This window comes from Curcuma longa, chromosome 14 (assembly GCF_044706935.1).
Source record: "Curcuma longa cultivar G26 ecotype Majalengka, Jawa Barat chromosome 14, ITB_CL_G26_1.1, whole genome shotgun sequence".
NCBI lineage: Eukaryota > Viridiplantae > Streptophyta > Magnoliopsida > Zingiberales > Zingiberaceae > Curcuma > Curcuma longa.
Genome location: NC_133874.1, coordinates 6,307,643 through 6,327,914, shown reverse-complemented (window position 1 = coordinate 6,327,914; position 20,272 = coordinate 6,307,643). Strand labels below are relative to the sequence as shown.

At 35.5% G+C, this 20,272-nt stretch overlaps 2 protein-coding genes across 5 annotated transcripts; one reads left to right on the top strand and one right to left on the bottom strand.

The window, feature by feature from the left end:
* Positions 1-795: 795 nt before the first annotated feature.
* Positions 796-10,300, bottom strand: LOC141845000 (uncharacterized). Of its 3 annotated transcripts, none has more exons than XM_074732996.1 (15): positions 9,150-10,300; positions 8,412-8,541; positions 8,109-8,310; positions 7,816-7,902; positions 7,678-7,737; positions 7,520-7,606; positions 6,454-6,525; positions 6,306-6,361; positions 5,676-5,761; positions 5,046-5,139; positions 4,812-4,969; positions 4,643-4,734; positions 2,747-2,848; positions 1,887-1,960; positions 796-1,213 (listed from the first exon to the last, which is right to left on the bottom strand). In XM_074732996.1, the coding sequence occupies exons 1-15, from the start codon at positions 9,706-9,708 to the stop codon at positions 1,138-1,140; spliced, it is 1,935 nt and encodes a 644-aa protein (XP_074589097.1). In that variant the 5' UTR covers positions 9,709-10,300; the 3' UTR covers positions 796-1,137. The 3 variants fall into 3 exon arrangements, with proteins under 3 accessions (XP_074589097.1, XP_074589098.1, XP_074589099.1); XM_074732997.1 differs by having other exon boundaries at positions 5,046-5,136; XM_074732998.1 differs by having other exon boundaries at positions 8,412-8,502.
* A 783-nt stretch (positions 10,301-11,083) lies between these two features.
* Positions 11,084-19,136, top strand: LOC141844997 (RNA polymerase II transcriptional coactivator KELP). Of its 2 annotated transcripts, none has more exons than XM_074732994.1 (3): positions 11,084-11,517; positions 11,606-11,711; positions 18,803-19,136. In XM_074732994.1, the coding sequence occupies exons 1-3, from the start codon at positions 11,140-11,142 to the stop codon at positions 18,892-18,894; spliced, it is 576 nt and encodes a 191-aa protein (XP_074589095.1). In that variant the 5' UTR covers positions 11,084-11,139; the 3' UTR covers positions 18,895-19,136. The 2 variants fall into 2 exon arrangements, with proteins under 2 accessions (XP_074589095.1, XP_074589094.1); XM_074732993.1 differs by lacking the exon at positions 18,803-19,136 and adding an exon at positions 14,393-14,715.
* The last annotated feature ends 1,136 nt before the right edge of the window (positions 19,137-20,272 follow it).

The window sequence follows — 20,272 nt, the reverse complement described above, 5'->3', positions numbered from 1 at the left end:
TAAGTCAAAATTATTCTAACAACTAAATAATTTTAATTAATCTTGAAATCATTTTAATGAATATTAAAATAGTTTTAATTAAAATGCTAATTTTATATTAATAAAATATTTTTAAAATGAAAATAAATATATAATGTCTTTTTAAATATTTTTTAAACATTTTTGATGATAATGAAAATAAAAGACTCTATTCTAATCTTTGCCCATTTTCATTTTTATAATCATCCAAGTTTCATAATGATAAAATTACTAAATTCAAATGAAAATTCAAATACAAAATAAATCTACTAAAAATATGAATTTTTTATAATATGAAAATAAATTTGCTTATAATAAAATAGTGAATTCAAATCGCCGAGCATTATCTTCCTTGTTTGTAATATAGTTGAGTTGATTACGACAAAATAGAGTTATTGAAATGAACAAAAATCGAATCTCACAGATGGTTGTGAAACTAACCGTGTGAGATATCCTTCTTTTTGTCAAATGAATTTAACTGTAATTTTCTAATTTACCTCCTCACAAATAATCGTAAAATTAATTATGTAAGACTGCTAAAATGACAAACTCCACATTTATTACTGAAATGAATTCAAATTGCTCAAACACTCTTTTACAATACAAAATAAAATTATAATAAATTTAATATAATCTAATTTTTCTCTCAAAATCTCACATTGACAGGAATTACATTATAACTATCTTTTTTCTTTTCATTTCGATAAACATCCAAGTTTCACAATACAAGAAGATACTGCACAGACACTCCAAAATCAGAGAAAACAAGACAACAAAAGAAAAAAAATGTTAACATCAGTAAAAACAAATCGTAAATAAATAATTGCATTTTATTTGTTAGCAAGCCATTTGGTTATCAGGTTCACAGTTCACTCAACAGACAACTAAATGGCTCTGATGAATCCCTTCTGAAAATTCTCAAGAATGCCTATTTTACAAGAACTAGCCAAGCTCCTACTTAGTACATTACATTTCAGGGGAGAAGCATTCAACTGGTGCAGAATGCCACGGAGACAAGGCGTGATACCGGTCGCAAATTTTTACGATTGCATAGATGACACTACATCTTCTTCGCCTCCGAGTTAAATGATGGTTTTGTCATATAAACTGGGGTTTGATTCAGACACAGCCTTGATCGATCATTGCATGAGCAATATTGAGGAATGCACAGATGTTTCCACCATGAACCAACGCTCTGAAACAAGGAGAAGAGATCATCGTCATCATATGATACATGGAGCCAAACATGCAGTAATAACACGATAAAATACTCTTCTGATCTATCATAGCCTCATTTATACAGTGAAGATAATCAAAGTAGAGAGTGGCACGAGGAATTGAAAGGTCCAATTCCTTTCAGTGAAATAATGAATATGGTCCCAATTCAATTGCTTTTGAAATGTTTGTCAGCAACGATGACTTGTTTATACCCCATAGATTCAAGATTCATAGGCGGGCTAATCTGAAGTATGCTTCCAAAAGGCATGCAAAAAATAAACATTTTGAAGGCTTCTTTTTACAAATAGAAATGTCCATATCGACCGTGGCAATTAAAAATATTCTTCAGAATAAGATAGATTATTCCAATTTCCTACACACTCTACTTCATGATGAATAAGATAAAAGGAATTTGAACAAATACAAGGGAGCTCGTGTTTTTACTGCAGTTATTTTTAGGCCAAGTTAAGGTGTCGTCAATCTAAAAATGAACATAGGTTTGATTTAAAATGAAACAAGCTATCGACCCTCTATACACTTAACCATGAGCACACAGAAATATCCGTGAATTCAGCAGGCATTGTACAATTGCAGTTAGTGAAAATTACCACCGGCATATGACAAACTGAGGCTAATTTGTAGATGCTTACTCTGGATTATCTTTCAGGTAGTTGTATTCACTCGCAGCTTTCACTGACCTCTCATACATCTGTTTCATGGTTTCCTGTATCAACAATTAACAAGAGAAGAATTACTTCGGGCATGTAAGAAGTAGGAAATGAGTGACCATAGGCAAAGTTTTATTGTCACGAAGGCAATCATACAAAAGCTTGCTGTGGCAAAAGTCAGGACAACAAACTAGATATGTATATATAAGAAAACTAAAATCCCATGAATAAACTAGTTATTTGACTGCTGACTTAAACAAGCATGTGTAGTTTGCATCTTGAGAAGAATATTGAACCGTTATGTGAAAGACGAAGCCACAAAACATTTGTCAACTATCATTGAAATTGCCTGTCTGTGACCGACATAAACCTGAAATATAGGCATCCAACAGCTTAACATAATTGTTGGGTGAGCATCTTAGGTGGAATATGTGCAAGATGAACCCCACCAGTTGCCTACTATAATTGGAACTTCCTATATGTAGTCATTGTCATCATCATCAAACCAAGTTTGTGTAATTATTTTGAATAGGATACATGAATCATATCCTTCCATTGAGTTCTAAATAAGGCAATATCACATAGGAATTGCCTATCTATAATGAGCAAAAAAAATCCATCAGCTTCATATAATTGTTAAATGTAGCATTTCACTTGAAATCATAAAATAAACTAACGGGAATATTTAACTATTTATCATAAACAACATGATGAAGAACAGCAGAAAGGTAGCTCCAACAGAACCAATTTTTATTTCATGGAAGTCAAGTAATTGCTTTCTTAGAAACCTTACTAAAAGGTGGGAAACTTACATAACTATGAGTAAATGTACATGTAAGTACCTGTAATTTAGCCTCGAATACCTGTAACTTAGCATCAAAGCCCTCAGATGAACCCTGCATCAAGTTGCACTCATGGCTAAGTTCAAGCTCTCCAACTGCTACCTGCTAAATGTAAAAGTGAGTAAGCCATAAGCTGGACTTAACAGGTATGCCAATGTACACATACCATTATATGGGTAGATAACTGCATGCTAGTAATATATGAGTAAGCATGCATATAGGCATGCTTATGTAGTTGGATTAAGTATACAAGAGAAGATAGAAGCTTCCGATTCCATACACTTTTCAGTGATCTATGTTCTAATAAGAGAGACGACCCCACCTAGTAGGATAAGTCTTGCTTGTTGTTGTTGTTGTATGTTCTAATAAGAGGAGGAAGAGGGAAAAGAAAGAAAGGGTGCTGGGAAGGGAAAAGAGAAAGAAAGGAGCAAGAGAGAGGTTTGCTTTATTGTCTATTTGAAAGGAGAGGAAAGAAGGGAAAATGAAAGAAAATGAAAAAACTAGACCTTTGATTCTGTAATTTCTAGGACATGTAGGGTTAAACAAGCGTTTTCAAAGCTTCTCTCTATTTCATGCCTCTTCCATCCACCTTTGGATAAAAACAAAAGTAGGAAAAAGAGCTCTGAATTTCTCCCTTCCTTCCCCATACCACCTAAGTAATCAAGGGAATGACTGCTTTCTCTCTCCTTTCCCTCTTATTTGGTTCTCTTCCCCCAGCAGACACACACATTTAGAAAAACATAAGTGTATTTGAAAAGGATTGCTCTACTGAGTAAATGGGAAGATTAGGAAAAAGCTCATAGAGACAGGAATCAACATGTTGAGATAAATTTAGTTTCATGAAGTGTAATAATGCTTTTTAGGTTTTAGTCAATAAGGCCCACAATTCTAAAGGATGTTTAATTCTGCAAGGCATATAAATTTGGCATAAAAAAACATACGAGTATATCCATAGGATTCATAAAGAAAATATTGGACAGATTTTAATTAGAAGTGGCAGCATATTGATACCGTATAGAAAATAGATTATTCTAGAGGCATAAGATTAGAGGAGAATTATAGAGAAAATAAGCACGAGAAATTGAAAAAATAAAGAGAAGTCACGACACCACTGTCTCTAGGGTTTTTGTTGAAAAAAAAATTATTCAATAATAAAAGGTCATCTGAAAATAACTAAACATACGTATAAATAGACCTTAAACCAAATCCTAGCTTACAAAAGTCAAAAATACCCTCCAACCCTAAAAATAAAAAAAAATTACTATAAATAGTAACAAAAATGTGTTTGGAGCCTCCGAAAAATCATTAAACAATGTCTAATGAGCCTAAAAGTGAGTCGGTACGGATTCCATTCAGTACTGAATAGAGGTTTCTAAAAGAGCTTCGATTAACAACCCACCGTATCTCATTCTGATACCCGAATCAAAAGTTATAGTCCGTTGAAGTTCGACTCCTCCTGCATCACATATAATGGTCATGCCAACCACATATGTCCAACATTTTTTTGTTTACATCTTACAGGCATGATCACCAAAAAGCATATCACTGCTCGTAGTTATATATCATAAATGGACATGCAGTCTCTGAGCTTCAACACACACCCTTATGTCAGAAAGAACCCTCATGCCGGAAGTAGATAAATTTATATTTTGATATTGACCACTGCACTTGTCCTAGCTTCAACAGTGTAATTGTATAAAAAACATGTTTCAGAAAAAACCAACGCAATAAATAACCTCCAACATAAACATAGTAAGATCAACAAAAAGGTGCACTATCAACAGATAAGATGCATATATTTTATAAACAAATATATATGCCTGTATGCCTAAGTTCTGGATAAGCAACAAAAGCCGATAAGTGAGCCTAAATCAACAATGTGAAAGAATACAATACCCCTCCAGCACTAGCAGCCTTTGCTGGAGCAACCAATACTTTAGCTTTTCTTAGAATATCAATTGCTTGAGGGGTACAGGGCATATTTGAACCTGCTTGTTAAAATGGAAGATATGTTAATAATATTGAAGAGCAAATAGGTTTCATTATAGTATCACAAGTTGCACACCTTCTACAAGTACACGACATCCAGAATTTACCAAGGCAATGGCATCAGCTTGGTCTATTTCGTTTTGAGAAGCGCAAGGGAAGGCAATATCACATCGTTCACACCAAGGTTTTGCATCTTCAAAGTACTTGGCCCTTGGATTTGGTTTCAAATACTCTCTGTTAACAACACTACATCAACATGCTTCTGGGAGAAACACATAAAATTACCAAGTATTCAATTCAACAGCAGCACCTCAAACTTTTTTGTTGAAGCTTAATGTCTCGAATGAGGGTTATTTTCATATAGTCAAATCCATCTTCGTCCAGTAAATATCCTTTGGAATCTGCTATTTAATAAAAATTTTAATAAACTAACACGGTGCAAAAGTTCCAAACAACCTAAATTTCTCACAGGAACATATGAAGAATTGATAACGATGTCTACAACAAATTTGACAAATGATCACGCATCACAAAAATAACCTACAAGGACACAACATTGAGGACACACCAATTCGTAGCGCAAAACATGGAAACAAATGTCACAACTCCAAAATTGTTCAATAACTCCAGCCCCATTATCAGCCTTCAAATTCTACTATATTGAAAATTGAACATCTAAGTTTGAGGCTTTCAGCATATGTTTACCTAACTTTATAGAGAACTATGACAGGAACTGTTTATGTAAAAATCTGAAAGCGGAATCAAATTTATGCTAGAATAAAACTAATGGTTTCATTGCCTACAAGGTAACTAAGATAACTCATTTTTAAAACCAATAATGTGATAGGGTAAAATCTGTTAAGTCAATGCCAACTGCCACTTAGTCCACAAGATCAGGAGCTATGTTTTCTTTAAAATTCAAACAAAATTTAAAGGATACCTGAAATAGTAATTGGGATAGCACCACAAGAATGAAGCTTCTCGAGGACATGCATTGCTATCTTCCCAGAACCACTAACTGCACATCTGATGACAAAACTCAGATATTTACTAAAAGTTCAGAGCAGAGCATAGAATTACAATAGCACCATTTGGCAACTCAAGATGACATGTTCACAGGCAGATTATCAGAGTGTACATATTGTTTTAGCTTTAGTTGAAATGTCATAAAACATAAAGGATTCATTTTCCATCAACTATAAATTTAGTATAGGCCTCAGGAAAAGGTTGCATCACATATAGAATTCTATAACCTATTTACTGTTAACCCTTTTTCATTCTCTCAACAATACCTAAAAGCTACACCATGCAGCTTGTCTAGTTACCTGCAACCTGATACATGTGGGTATAGGATTTAGATCCTTAGTCTATGATAATAATGTTTTATATGTTGACAGCCCTACACATAAAGCTCAAGATGAAGTAGCACAAAAGTATTAATCAAATATCAAAATGGTGTTACTCTAGAGTGTAGTAGATGGAACTGAATCCATCGTTATGATTCACTATGTTATCAACATATCAACATTTGTTTCTCTTAATTCTCTATGAAGTTTGAGAACTTTGTAACCTTAGTCCTTTGAGTTCCTTGTTCATCTCAGCAAGAATAAGGCGTGCAAAGAAAACCTGCATAAGCAAGGCACAATAAATTTAAAACAACGCATAAAATATTTCAAGACTAGAGTAGCAAATACAATTTGGTACTTTCAGAAAATTACCAGTCCATAACCAGTAGCTTCGGTGCGGAGACTTGATCCAGACCAGAATATTTTTGGTCCTGTAAAACTTCCCTGCATATGGATTATAATCAAATCCAGAAAAAAAAAAAACAACTATCAGTGCTGTTATAAAGCATAGAAACATGCACAAGATTATTTGAACTGTTATGTTAGTTCCATGGTAACTGAAAAGCAGATTGGTGAATTGAGAAAGGAAAAAATATGCCGTAATAGATAGAACGTATCATGGTTACAGTGATCTATACATAGTGTGATGGAAATAGATATGCACTCAGTGCAATGAAAATGGATGATCTTGGACTTTAACAGTTTAACTTAACATGTAGTTTTATATGATGTGAATAGAGAAGTAGAATACATCGACAGTGTTGATATGATACATGATGACTATTTTGCTCTTGAATGGTTTGTACATGAGTGTTATGTTTTGCTTATGCATCCAAAAACTAGATGTGCAAAATTAACAAAGTTGTAAAATGAAAGGAAAATGAGTAAGGCCCTTGATTTAAATCTAAGGGTTGAGTAATATTTGCAACATCAAGGACATACGGGTTGAGTAATATTTGCAACATCAAGGACATACTAGTCAAAAACACTTTAATAATATGACAAAATACAGTAAATGCCATCTCATCTACCCTTTTGTCCCAACTTTCTCGAGTTATTTCTTTTAACAAATTAACTTCAAAGAGAGACTGTATGTATGCCTGACTTGTTTATTTGCCTATTTCTTTCTAAGTTCTCTACTGAATTAAATTCAAAGTGATTCTAATTTCTAACACACAAATAGCAAAATAATCAGTGAAAAGAAAAGTATGCAAAAAAAAAAAAAAAAAAGGATTGTCAAGTTTCTAGAAAATGAAGGAGCAAAAAAATCACTAGGATTGTCAAGCACTATGCAAAACTTTCCAAGAAATTCCAGGTAACATTTTGAGCTAAGCACGTTAATGCAGTCAAAACATTTTCAGATTAGCCACTATAGAAATAAAAGGTTTATTGCTGAATAATTGTATGCTGGTAAGGAGGGTAAGGATGGACTACATACCTGAAAATGGCCAGTAAGACGCCTATACTGGCCAAAGAGGTAACCCATTTCTCTTGGACCAACACCCATGTCTTCTGCAGGAAGATCCTATAGATCAGAAAAAAAATGTAAATTTCCTTCTACAATTATTAAGCTAACATTGGAATTATTTTTCTTACCTGGTCAGGACCCAGATATTTATATAGTTCATCCATAAAACTTTGACAGAATCGCATGATCTGTTATGACTTGTGCATGTTAATTATACTAAAATAAAACAAGATGCTGTTACATAACAGACTCAAAATAAGAATTACCTCAGTCTCACTTTTTCCCTTGGGATCAAAATCACTTCCTCCCCCGGCTCCTCCAAACTTATATGGAGATAAAGCATTTTTTAAGGTCTGCAAAAACAGAAAATGTTAAAGTTTGACAACTTTTTTCTAGTAGTTAGCAAGCAATTGACCAAGAATCTCAAGTACAAACATAATTTCTGACTACTAAAATGAATCAACGAGATTCCTAATCTAATAAATATTTAATATGACTAAGCAGGGGCATATGACACAATTTGAAAGGAAAATAAGAAAAAAATCTAAATTTTATTTACCTGCTCAAAGCCAAGAAATTTTGCAATACTCAAGTTCATTGATGGATGAAACCGAAGGCCGCCTCTACATGGACCTAGGACCTGACTAAACTGCACTCGAAAACCTCGATTAACATGAGGCTCTCCCCTATCATCAACCCATGGCACTCGAAAAAATACCGCTCGCTCGGGTTCCAATAAACGTTCCAGGATATGGACATAGCTGCCAAAGAAATGTAGTGTTTTGAATGACCAACATCGAGAATAGCATTTAACTGAGGATGTGCCACTTTCTAGAACACTTTAGTGTTTGCAGGTACTTACTGAGAGTTCTTCAGCAATACAGGCTCTAAAGAATGAACCACCTCTTGAACAGATTGCATAAACTCAACTTCATGAGGGTCCCTTCTCAAAACTGATTCAAGAATGGAACTAGCAGACTTCGACATTAATGCTAGGTTTCCAAGTAGAAGTTGAAAAGAGAATATTTAGTGTAGCAGCGGATAAAGAATCAACATATTTTAAAATAAGTAAATAAATAAACCACAAATGAAATGATCAGCTCATGGACTAGATGTTAAATTATAGTTTTGATTTATGAGTAACAAAATTGAAGATCTAATTCTTGATTATCACAAAATAAAACCATTAACATGCTCTTGGCAATACATCTTTATGTCCAAGTTTAGAGCACATGCCATCAAAAAACTCTAGTATCTATCATCAATAATGAAACAAAAGGATCAATCACAGAATTTTGACATAAATCTCTAACATTTCATTTCAACATCATCCATCAGTTGTGGCATCTGAGTGCTTTAAGTAGCACAAAGAGAAACAACTTGCTGTAATGGTTTTCTCTATCAGGAAGTGATTGTAAGAAGATATAAAGACACTAGTGTAATGAGACATGTCCTTTCAGAAGCATATTAGGTTTACATTTGGGAGAAAATTAATTATCTCAAGAATCATAGTTACAGGATTTCCCAGCTAAAGTTTCCGAAGTGTTGATAGCTAGGTGGGCAGTAAGAAAAAAGGTGATGATGCAAAAGACATACAAACCTTTCACATAAACAGGTCTATCAACAACAGGGAGAACCTTGTCCTTAGATGCCGTCTGGAGACGAAGAGCTTCCTTATGCAGCAAGCTGTTGTTATGTTCTTCCAATGCGCTCATTTGCATATTCCTACTCCCTTCATTTCCATATGGATTCCTCCGATGTTTCCTTCCATATTCTCTACATACTGAACAGAATATCCTTGCTGTACCTTCATGCATATCTACATAGGCCCACTTGTAGGTATCGGCCCATTCCTCCCTCCACTTTTTCACTACCTTCTTCTTTCTTTTCCCCTGAGGTGCCTTCACTAGTTGAGATTGATCATCAGTGGGAACCTGAGATGCCAAAAGTATCTGCTTGTGGTCATCTTGATCATCAGGAGTGACAGATTCATGTGTAGGTACGACTACAAGTGTAGTGCTGGAGAACGTTGGGTCATCATCTCCAGGTCCGATCTCCAAGTCAATTTCTTCCCCAATCCCTCTCACGACCATATGATGGGCTGTGGCCCGGGCCTGTGCTTGGTGGAGGAGGGTAATCTCATCTATACTGGAATTCATGACGCCCCCAGTGTCTTTCTTATTCTGAATTCATTCCCATAACAAGATTTAATCCACTAAAAAACGCTTCTTTCTACACTATGGTCTGTAACACTGCATGTAACATCAGAATAAATAGCCTTAGACTGTTAGACGTGACAAGTGAAAATACTTTGTTTCAGTTCTTCTGATCTCAAAACCTGAACTAAACCCCACTGCATTGCTACTGAAAATGTAAGAATCAAAGCCCTGTAAAGGATCAATTAAATCTGTCTTCCGTAAACACCAGCCCCAACACTACACTTCCAAGCTGCTAGAGCAACTGCCACTCGATTGGGTATTGTTAACATGAATCTCATCAAAAGAGAGGGGAAGCAAAGAAATGGCAGAGGCAGGAAGTATTCTTAATAGAAATCCAGGTAAGACAATCGGAAAAGAATCGATCTTAAGCTCCTTCAGTGACCAAAACCCGCCTCCTGGTCAAGTAACACTTCGGATCTCAGCCAAAAACGACGCGCATAGAAACAATAAAGTTCCGAACTGCTAGAGCAACTCCGACTCGATTGGATACTCTTAACAGAAATCTCATCTATAGAGGAAAAGAAGCAAAAAAAAAAAAAAAAAAAAAAAAAGGCACTGGCAGCAAGTCTTCTTAATAGAAATCCAGATAAGGCAACCGGAAAAGAACTGATCTTAAAGCTCGTTCAGCGACCAAAACCGCCTTCTCGTGAAGTAACACTTCGGATCTCAGCCAACAACGAAACTCACAGAGACAATTTTCAGCCTCTCAGCGCTGCAGCGGAGGAACCCTAGAAAACTGCGAAGAATGAAGAAGAGAACCGAAGCGACAACCACTCGACCATTCAGCGCGACGCGCACCTCCACCGATTGCCGGAAGGCGGATTCGCGAACGCTCGTCGAGTCGGAGAAGAAGGGTGAGCAACCCGAGGAGCGCCTTCTATCGCGCTCTTCTCTCTCTCTCTCTCTCTCTCTCTCTCCGATTTGGGTCACCACCGACTCGCTTCCAGAACCGTCGCAACGGCGGACGATTATTTATTCGGGTGCTAACATGAACTATTTCCTGCCGTCCGATCCCATCGAACCCCTTGAACCAACGGCCAGATGTAGAAGTTGCGCATAAGTGAAACGGATTCCGTTTCGAGCGCAAATGAGAATTAGCATTTGAACCGGTCCGGGCGGTTACTAAGCCGGTTCGGGCAGGAACAACAGCGGGCAGCTTTACCCTCTTAATCTATTCGAATTTAAACTCGTTTCATCATTTTGATCCCGTTAAAAAACTTAAAAATCCAAAATAAATTTATTTTAGTGGAAATAAAAAATTTAATAATACACGACCAAAAAGGGGCTTGGTTCAGACGAACCCGGTCCGCCCGTTCTTCATTTCGCCATCGGGAGAAACAAGGGGCGAGAGAAGTCGCGAACTCCGACGCGATGGAGGAGGAGCTGAATCAGAAGATCGAGGCGGCGGTGGTCGAGATCCTGCGAGAATCCGACATGTCCACCACCTCCGAAGCCATGGTCCGCTCCATGGCCGGCGAGCGGCTCGGCCTTGACCTCTCCAGCCGCGGCCGCAAGCTCTTCGTCCGCGGCGTCGTCGAGTCCTTCCTCGCCTCGCAGCAGGACGAGGATGAAGAAGCTGTCGCCGCGGACGCTTCTGGATCCGGTGCGAAGAATGAAGAAGAATCTGCGGAGCAAGCGGAAGCAGATCAAGAGGAGGAGGAGGAGGAGGAAGAAGAGGCGGGGCGTTCCACTAAGAGGAGTCGCAGACCTAAAGAGTTCGACGACGAGGGCGATCTCATCCTTTGCCGCGTGAGTCGACTGCTTCTCCTGATGGTTCGGGTTCGGTAAAAACCCTAGGGTTTCGTGCTGAATCTTTCGTTTATTTTGTCGTCGGCAGTTGTCGAATAAGAGAAGGGTGACGCTTCAGGATTTCAGAGGAAAGACTCTGGTGTCCATCCGAGAGTACTATACGAAAGACGGCAAAGAACTGCCTTCCTCCAAAGGTATTCTGTTCTTCTGAGTCGTTCTTTTCTGCTTTAGTACCCCGTTGCTGTTGTGGTTTCTCTGGAGCGAAAAGAATTTTTCCCTTTGTCGTGTAGCTTTTCCATGCTGGCCGTTTTGATTGGTTGCATACAGTGCTTCGATCATCATAGATCCCGTTTGAAAAGGGTAAACGATAACCTTTAGCCTATTATATGATCACGAGGACTGAGAACAATGTTCAGTGGCAAAATGATATTTTTACAAGACCTTGTTCTGCGCCCTGCAAGTTTTTAAATGTTCTCATGCATACACAAGATCATAATCGGACATCCTTTATTAAATAATGCAAAATTTAAGGAGTTTTGCCCTGTGGTTGACATAGAACCATGGTTTAGCAAAATATGGCTTTGTGTCCAAGTGAATATTTACAGCATTGTGAGATGCATGGAGAGGTAGAATTAGTCTGAATTCAAATCTTTTCATCATTTTGTGTGTTTGGATGTGAGAATTAGCAATGATGCATATCTATACATGGTTGCCAATTTATGTGCAAGTTGACCCAAAATAATATTTTGCTAAAACACCAGTTCAATTGTCTTCATTTTCACATAATACCTTTAGTTTGAACCCTTATTGCGTCCATGTGAGTTGAGCGCATTTGAACTTCTGAAAGCCACCAAAATAGTGTCTTGACGACATTTATTTTGTATCCCAAACCTCACTTTTTTCACTCCAGTTGAACATTGGTAGGTAACATGTGTGTAACCATGTATTTCTGCTTTAGTTTTGCATGTTTTGAACGTGAGAAGTGACTTTGAAGCATTTTTAGACATGGTTCACTAGTCTACATGCATGTTATCAGGAACAAAAAAAAAATTTGTTGATTCTTTTAGGAGCCCAAATGAGCAAATCTTCACAAAGTATCTTCAATCTTAACTGTCATTACATCCATGTTGTAAATATTGTTGTATGCCCCAGACATCACCATTTGAACTCTAGTTGACATGGATTGGAACTACATATTTAACCATGCATCTATGGATTATTTTTATGTGTTTTAGATGTGTGATTTAGCTGCGGATCATTAGGCACATGGTTGCACAGTTTATGTGCAGGTTTTGGTACAGACCAAATATTTTTCTTTGCCTCCCGTGGTTCAAATGCCTTTATTTTCATTGAACACATCAATATGCATGCGAATTGAGGGCATTTTGATACTTGGAGGGCAGTAGGGCACAAAACAATCTTTAGTTTTTAGTGGTTGAAACACCTTCATTTTCACATACTACCCTTTAATTTAAACCCTTTTGACATCCATGTGATTTAAGGACAATTGAACACCTCTAGGCCACAAAATTATGTTTTTCTAAAAATTGTTCTGTGCCCAAATGAACAGTGTAGACATTCAGAACTGTCCTGAATAAATGTTTAACATTGTCTTTACTAGTGGTAGAGGTGTAAGAAACTAGAGTATCTTTTACCAACAAGAGGAATGGAGATGTTCCGTTGATCATTTTAGACATTGTTTTTAGGGAAAAAAAACCTCTGGTAGAACTAGAGGGTATGTTAAAGTCATTATGCTTTGGCCTTGTCATGTTGAAGTTGTATAGCGTGCTCCATTTGCTCACTTATGGAGATTTCAGAAATGCCTGGTTGTGGAGGGTTGGTTACTGCTATCTTCAAGAGGTCAGATTCTGATATCTTACAATGTTTAGTAAAGATAACCTTGCGCTCATATTGGGTTTCAAGAACCCCATTATTGATTTAAGGCCCGTTGATCAAGTGGGCAATTCGAAATGAAACTTTTTACTCCTGGTACCTCATGTAAGAGGGAATATGGAAAGCAAATTATCTTTATTATGCAGAAGTGATGTAGAAGAGGACATTATAGATTTTTGTTGTTTGTATATTTTGTATATATTTGCTTGCATTTTGTTTAGCAGTGCAACAATTATCCCTTTTAAGTTGATAGAGTTAGTTGAAGTTGTGTATTCATATTTTGCTAGTCAAATTCCACCCTTTGGTGGATTTTTGTGAAGGTGAACAGATGCTAAATATCACCTTCCATACCTGAAAGGGTGCATTCCTTCTTTTGTGGTTAGTCAGGATTTTTAACTTACATAAATAGTTCTAAATAATTCACATATCTCTCATAAGAAGTGTCTTTGATAGGTGTGGTTCTATGAGCACATTTTTGTATGGATAAACAGAAACCTTGCTGATGGTGGTGGAGGATAAATGCTAATCATGTCTCTACGGTTTGTTGACTTCTAGATTCTGTGAATGTCAACAATGTCTGTCGAGTCTCATTTGTTGTATAAAGTATCGTTCGATGACCATCAAGGATGGCAGTGGAGGAGGTGATGATGGTGAGTAATTGAATAACAGAGCCCCCAGGGATGGATGAAGTAGAGGAGGAGGATGGGGCAGAGGCAAAGCAAGGAGGCAGGTGAAGTTGGGGAGCATTGAGTTCGAAGGGTAGCTTGAGGGAGGGATTCGACACAACTCAATTGAACATTAGGGAACTATCTGGCTTTAGAATCCCCTTCTGCCTAGTCACAACATTTTGTTGAGCCCTTCTCACTGAAGTGACTGAGCTTTCTTTCTATTTTTTTCCGCATCTGTTCACTTTTATTTTTCATCCTCATTTGCTGCCTGAAGGAAATCTTGTTTGCCTTGTGTGCTCATGCTGTATATCCAGGCATAAGTCTGTCGGTCGAACAGTGGCAAGCGTTTCGGAATGCTGTACCTAATATCGTGGCCGCGATCAAGAAGCTCGAAGGATCAGACTAGAAGAACTTCCTGAAGATCGGCATCACATGTTTTGGCGAAGGTCTGAGAAGCATCAGCATTTTGGGTTATCTCCTGCTATGAATGCAGCCTCTTTTTGGGTCTAAACATTGTGTATGTGTGTTTGTTGTGGATATTTTGAAGCCCTTTGTCCTCCATTCTGAAATTTTTATGTGGACTTCAAGAGAAATGTAGACTTGTAAAATTGGAAATGGTATCCAAGATTTTATCGAATTTGTTGATGAGTGGGTAGAGTAATCTTGTAATTTTAAATAAGGGTAAATTGCTAAATTTATTTTAATTTAAACTATTATAAGTTTACAAAATCAATAAATTTATCATGGATTTATTAAACTCTTATTATTTATCAATAAATTGTAGTTGCCTTCTCTACGCTTGTTATTTTATGTCCTTGGATGGATGGATGTTATTTAATTTATTTTTTCACTTTATTTATAAGATTTTTTTTTTGGTGAACATTCACATAAATAAACCTAGCTTTGGTGATAGGGAAGTGGAGAAATCTTTTGTTTAGGTGTTGGCTGATGCTGATTTTTTCAGTTTTTTCGAATTGAAAATTGATAACAATAAAAAAGAACAAGAATAAGAAACACAGTTTCCTCTATTATAAAATATATTTTTTTTCTTTTTAATAATTTAAGTATTTAATTTTTAATTTTAAAAATAATTGATTCAATCTTAATATATGAATCTTGATGGACAATCTAATATTTTAAAATTTTCAAACTCCTCAAATATAATTAGGGGTGAGCAAAAATTCGGTTAAACCGAATAAACCGATCAAATCAAACCGAATTTTTAATTCGGTTCAGTTATTTCGGAAGTTCGATTATTTTTTTTAAAAAAATTGGTTAATTCGGTTCGATTTCGATTTTAAATTTTCTTATTCGGTTAAACCGAATAAACCGAATTAACCGAATTAATTAAATTAAAAAAATAATTTATAAATTTTAAGTAAATAAATATATAAACTTCTAATTTATTAGTAAAATTTTTATAATATTTAAAAAAATTCGATTAATTCGGTTAATTCGGTCGAAAACCGAATTAACCGATAAAATTTCGGTTCGGTTTGTTCGATTTTTATTGAGAAATTCGGTCGGTTCGGTTGGTTCAAAAAAAATCGATTGGTTGCATACAGTGCTTCGATCATCATAGATCCTGTGTTTGAAAAGGATAAACCATAACCTTTAGCCTATTATATTATCACGAGGACTGAGAACAATGTTCAGTGGCAAAATGATATTTTTACAATACCTTGTTCTGCATCCTGCAACTTTTTAAATGTTCTCATGCATACATAAGATCATAATCGGAGATCCTTTATTAAATAATGCAAAATTTAAGGAGTTTTGCCCTGTGGTTGACATAGAACCATGGTTTAGCAAAATATGGCTTTGTGTCCAAGTGAATATTTACAGCATTGTGAGATGCATGGAGAGGTAGAATTAGTCTGAATTCAAATCTTTTCATCATTTTGTGTGTTTGGATGTGAGAATTAGCAATGATGCATATCTATACATGGTTGCCAATTTATGTGCAAGTTGACCCAAAATAATATTTTGCTAAAACACCAGTTCAATTGTCTTCATTTTCACATAATACCTTTAGTTTGAACCCTTATTGCGTCCGTGTGAGTTGAGCGCATTTGAACTTCTGAAAGCCACCAAAATAGTGTCTTGACGACATTTATTTTGTATCCCAAACCTCACTTTTTTCACTCCAGTTGAACATTGGTAGGTAACATGTGTGTAACCATGTATTTCTGCTTTAGTTTTGCATGTTGTGAACGTGAGGAGTGACTTTGAAGCATTTTTATACATGTTTCACTAGTCTACATGCATGTTATCAGGAACAAAAAATAAAGTGTTGATTCTTTTAGGAGCCCGAATGAGCAAATCTTCACAAAGTATCTTCAATTTTAACTGTCATTACATCCATGTTGTAAAGTATTGTTGTATGCCCCAGACCTCACCATTTGAACACTAGTTGACATGGATTGGAACTACATATTTAACCATGCATCTATGGATTATTTTTATGTGTTTTAGATGTGTGAATTAGCTGTGGATCATTAGGCACATGGTTGCATAGTTTATGTGCAGGTTTTGGTACAGACCAAATATTTTTCTTTGCCTCCCGTGGTTCCAATGCCTTTATTTTCATTGAACACATCAATATGCATGCGAATTGAGGGCATTTTGATACTTGGAGGGCAGTAGGGAACAAAACAATCTTCAGCTTTTAGTGGTGGAAACACCTTCATTTCACATACTACCCTTTAATTTAAACCCTTTTGACATCCATGTGATTTAAGGACAATTGAACACCTCTAGGCCACAAAATTATGTTTTTCTAAAAATTGTTCTGTGCCCAAATGAACAGTGTGGACATTCAGAACTGTCCTGAATAAATGTTTAACATTGTCTTTACTAGTGGTAGAGGTGTAAGAAATTAGAGTATCTTTTACCAACAAGAGGAATGGAGATGTTCCGTTAGGGGTGGGAAAAAATATCGAATTTTCGGTATACCGCAGATACCATACCGATATTTACCGTCCATATCAAAAATTTTGGTATACGGTACGGTATAATACCGTACCGAATTTTTCGGTATCGGTATCGGTATGAAATTATTATTTTTCGATATTTCGGTATATCAACATTTTCGGTATAATACCGTACCGAAATTATCAGTATACCAAAATTTTCAGTATTTTCGGTGTAATATATCGCAAATTCGGTATATTTATACGGTATACCGAAATTCCGGTATACCGAATTTTCGGTATGGTAACGGTATAGATTTTTTTATACCGAAATTTTCGGTACGGTATACGGTATCATATGCAAAATTCGGTATACCGTACCGACCCAGCCCTATGTTCCGTTGGTCATTTAGACATTGTTTTTAGGGGGAAAAAATCTGGTAGAACTGGAGGGTATGTTAAAGTCATTATGCTTCGGCCTTGTCATGTTGAAGTTGTATAGCGCACTCCATTTGCTCACTTATGGAGATTTCAGAAATGCCTGGTTGTTGAGGGTTGGTTACTGCTATCTTCAAGAGGTCGGATTCTGAAATATCTTTCAATGTTTGGTAAAGATAACCTTGCACTCATATTGAGTTTCAAGAACCCGTTATTGATTTAAGGCCCATTGATCAATTGGGCAATTCGAAATGAAACTTCTTACTCCTACTACCTCATGTACCTCATGTATTTAAGAGGGAATATGGAAAGCAAATTATCTTTATTATTTTTCGCAGATAGTGATGTAGAAGAGGACATTTTAGATTTTTGTTGTTTGTATATTTTGTATATATTTGATTGCATGTTTTTTAGCAGTGCAACAATTATCCCTTTTAAGTTGGTAGAGTTAGTTGAGGACTTGGATAGTTTAGGTAGATATAATTGAGTTGAAGTTGTGTATTCATATTTTGCTAGTCAAACTCCACCCTTTGGTGGATTTTTGTGAAGGTGAACAGATGCTAAATATTACCTTCCATACCTGAAAGGGTGCATTCCTTCTTTTGTGGTTAGTCAGGATTTTTAACTTACATAAATAGTTCTAAATAATTCACATATCTCTCATAAGAAGTGTCTTTGATAGGTATGGTTCTATGAGCACATTTTTGTATGGATAAACAGAAACCTTGCTGATGGTGGAGGATAAATGCTAATCATGTCTCTACGGTTTGTTGACTTCTAGATTCCGTGAATGTCAACAATGTCTGTCGAGTGTCATTTGTTGTATAAAGTATCGTTCGATGACCATCAAAAAAAAAAATGATAATCCCAGTAGCCACATCTCTGGGGGTGGTCGATCCGGTCCCAGATCCTGTGAATGTCAACAATGTCTTCCCCATTTGGAGGAAAATCGCAAATACGTAGCTCTAGGGTCCTACCGTTGCACCATTGCCTCGGGGACCGTTCGATGACCATCAAAGATGGCAGTGGAGGAGGTGATGATGGTGAGGAATTGAATGACAGAGCCCCCAGGGATGGAGGAAGTAGAGGAGGAGGATGGGGCAGAGGCAAGCAAGGAGGCAGGTGAAGTTGGGGAGTATTGAGTTCGAAGGGTAGCTAGAGGGAGGGATTCGACACAACTCAATTGAACATTAGGGAACTATCTGGCTTTAGAATCCCCTTCTGCCTAGTCACAACATTTTGTTGAGCCCTTCTCACTGAAGTGACTGAGCTTTCTTTCTATTTTTTTCTGCATCTGTTCACTTTTATTTTTCATCCACATTTGCTGCCTGAATGAAATCTTGTTTGCCTTGTGTGCTTATGTTGTATATCCAGGCATAAGTCTGTCAGTCGAACAGTGGCAAGCGTTTCGGAATGCTGTACCTGATATCGTGGCCGCGATCAAGAAGCTCGAAGGATCAGACTAGAAGAACTTCCTGAAGATCGGCATCACATGTTTTGGCGAAGGTCTGAGAAGCATCAGCATTTTGGGTTATCTCCTGCTATGAATGCAGCCTCTTTTTGGGCCTAAACATTGTGTATGTGTGTTTGTTGTGGATATTTTGAAGCCCTTTCTCCTGCATTCTGAAAATTTTATGTGGATTTCAAGAGAATTTGTAGACTTGTAAAATTGGAAATAGTATCCAAGATTTTATCGAATTTGTTGATGAGTGGGTAGAGTAATCTTGTAATTTTAAATAAGGGTAAATTGCTAAATTTATTTTAATTTAAACTATTATAAGTTTACAAAATCAATAAATTTATCATGGATTTATTAAATTCTTATTATTTATCAATAAATTGTAGTTGGCTTGTCCACATAAATTAATTAAAAGTTTCTGCTACACTTGTTATTTTATGTCCTTAGATGGATGGATGTTATTTAATTTATTTTTTCACTTTATTTATAAGATTTTTTTTTTTTGTGAACATTCACATAAATAAACCTAGCTTTGGTGATAGGGAAGTGGAGAAATCTTCTGTTTAGGTGTTGGCTGATGCTGATTTTTTCAGTTTTTTGAAATTGAAAGATGATAAGAATAAAAAGAACAAGAATAAGAAGCACAGTTCGCTCTATTGTAAAATATATATTTTTTCTTTTTGATAATTTAAGTATTTAATTTTTAATTTTAAAAATAATTGATTCAATCTTATGAAAATTAATATATATATATATATATATATATATATATATATATATATATATATATATATATATATATATATATATATATATATATATTTTCAGGACGGTTTAATATTTTAAAATTTTCAAACTCCTCATATATAATATCTCGCGATGAGATTTGAACTGTTACCTTAAATTTTTTTTTATAATTCCCTAAAATTAAGGATACTCGTGTCTTAATTTTGCATAGAATTTAAAATGTTAACTCTTAATTTTTTTAAAAAAATAATCTCAATGGAAACAATATTAGCAAGATCAAACACTAAATCCTTAAAGCAGATTTTAAAAATTATTATATTAAATACTGAATCATTTTTATTTTTGGATATCAATAATTTTTTATTTAATATTATTATATTTTTAACATGATGAAACATATATGTCATATAAATTATATTTTTTTAAATTAATTTTACATATTCGATAATATTATTATTGAATAAATTATATCAAATCAAATATTCTTTATAAACTCAATAAATTAGATATTGAATGGATAAAATAATATCCTAGTCAAATGAAATTAATAAATTTAAAGAATAATTCTATATTAGAAAATTCAAAATAAATAGATTGAAAATTAATTTCAATGGAAAGATATAAAGCAAATAAATTGA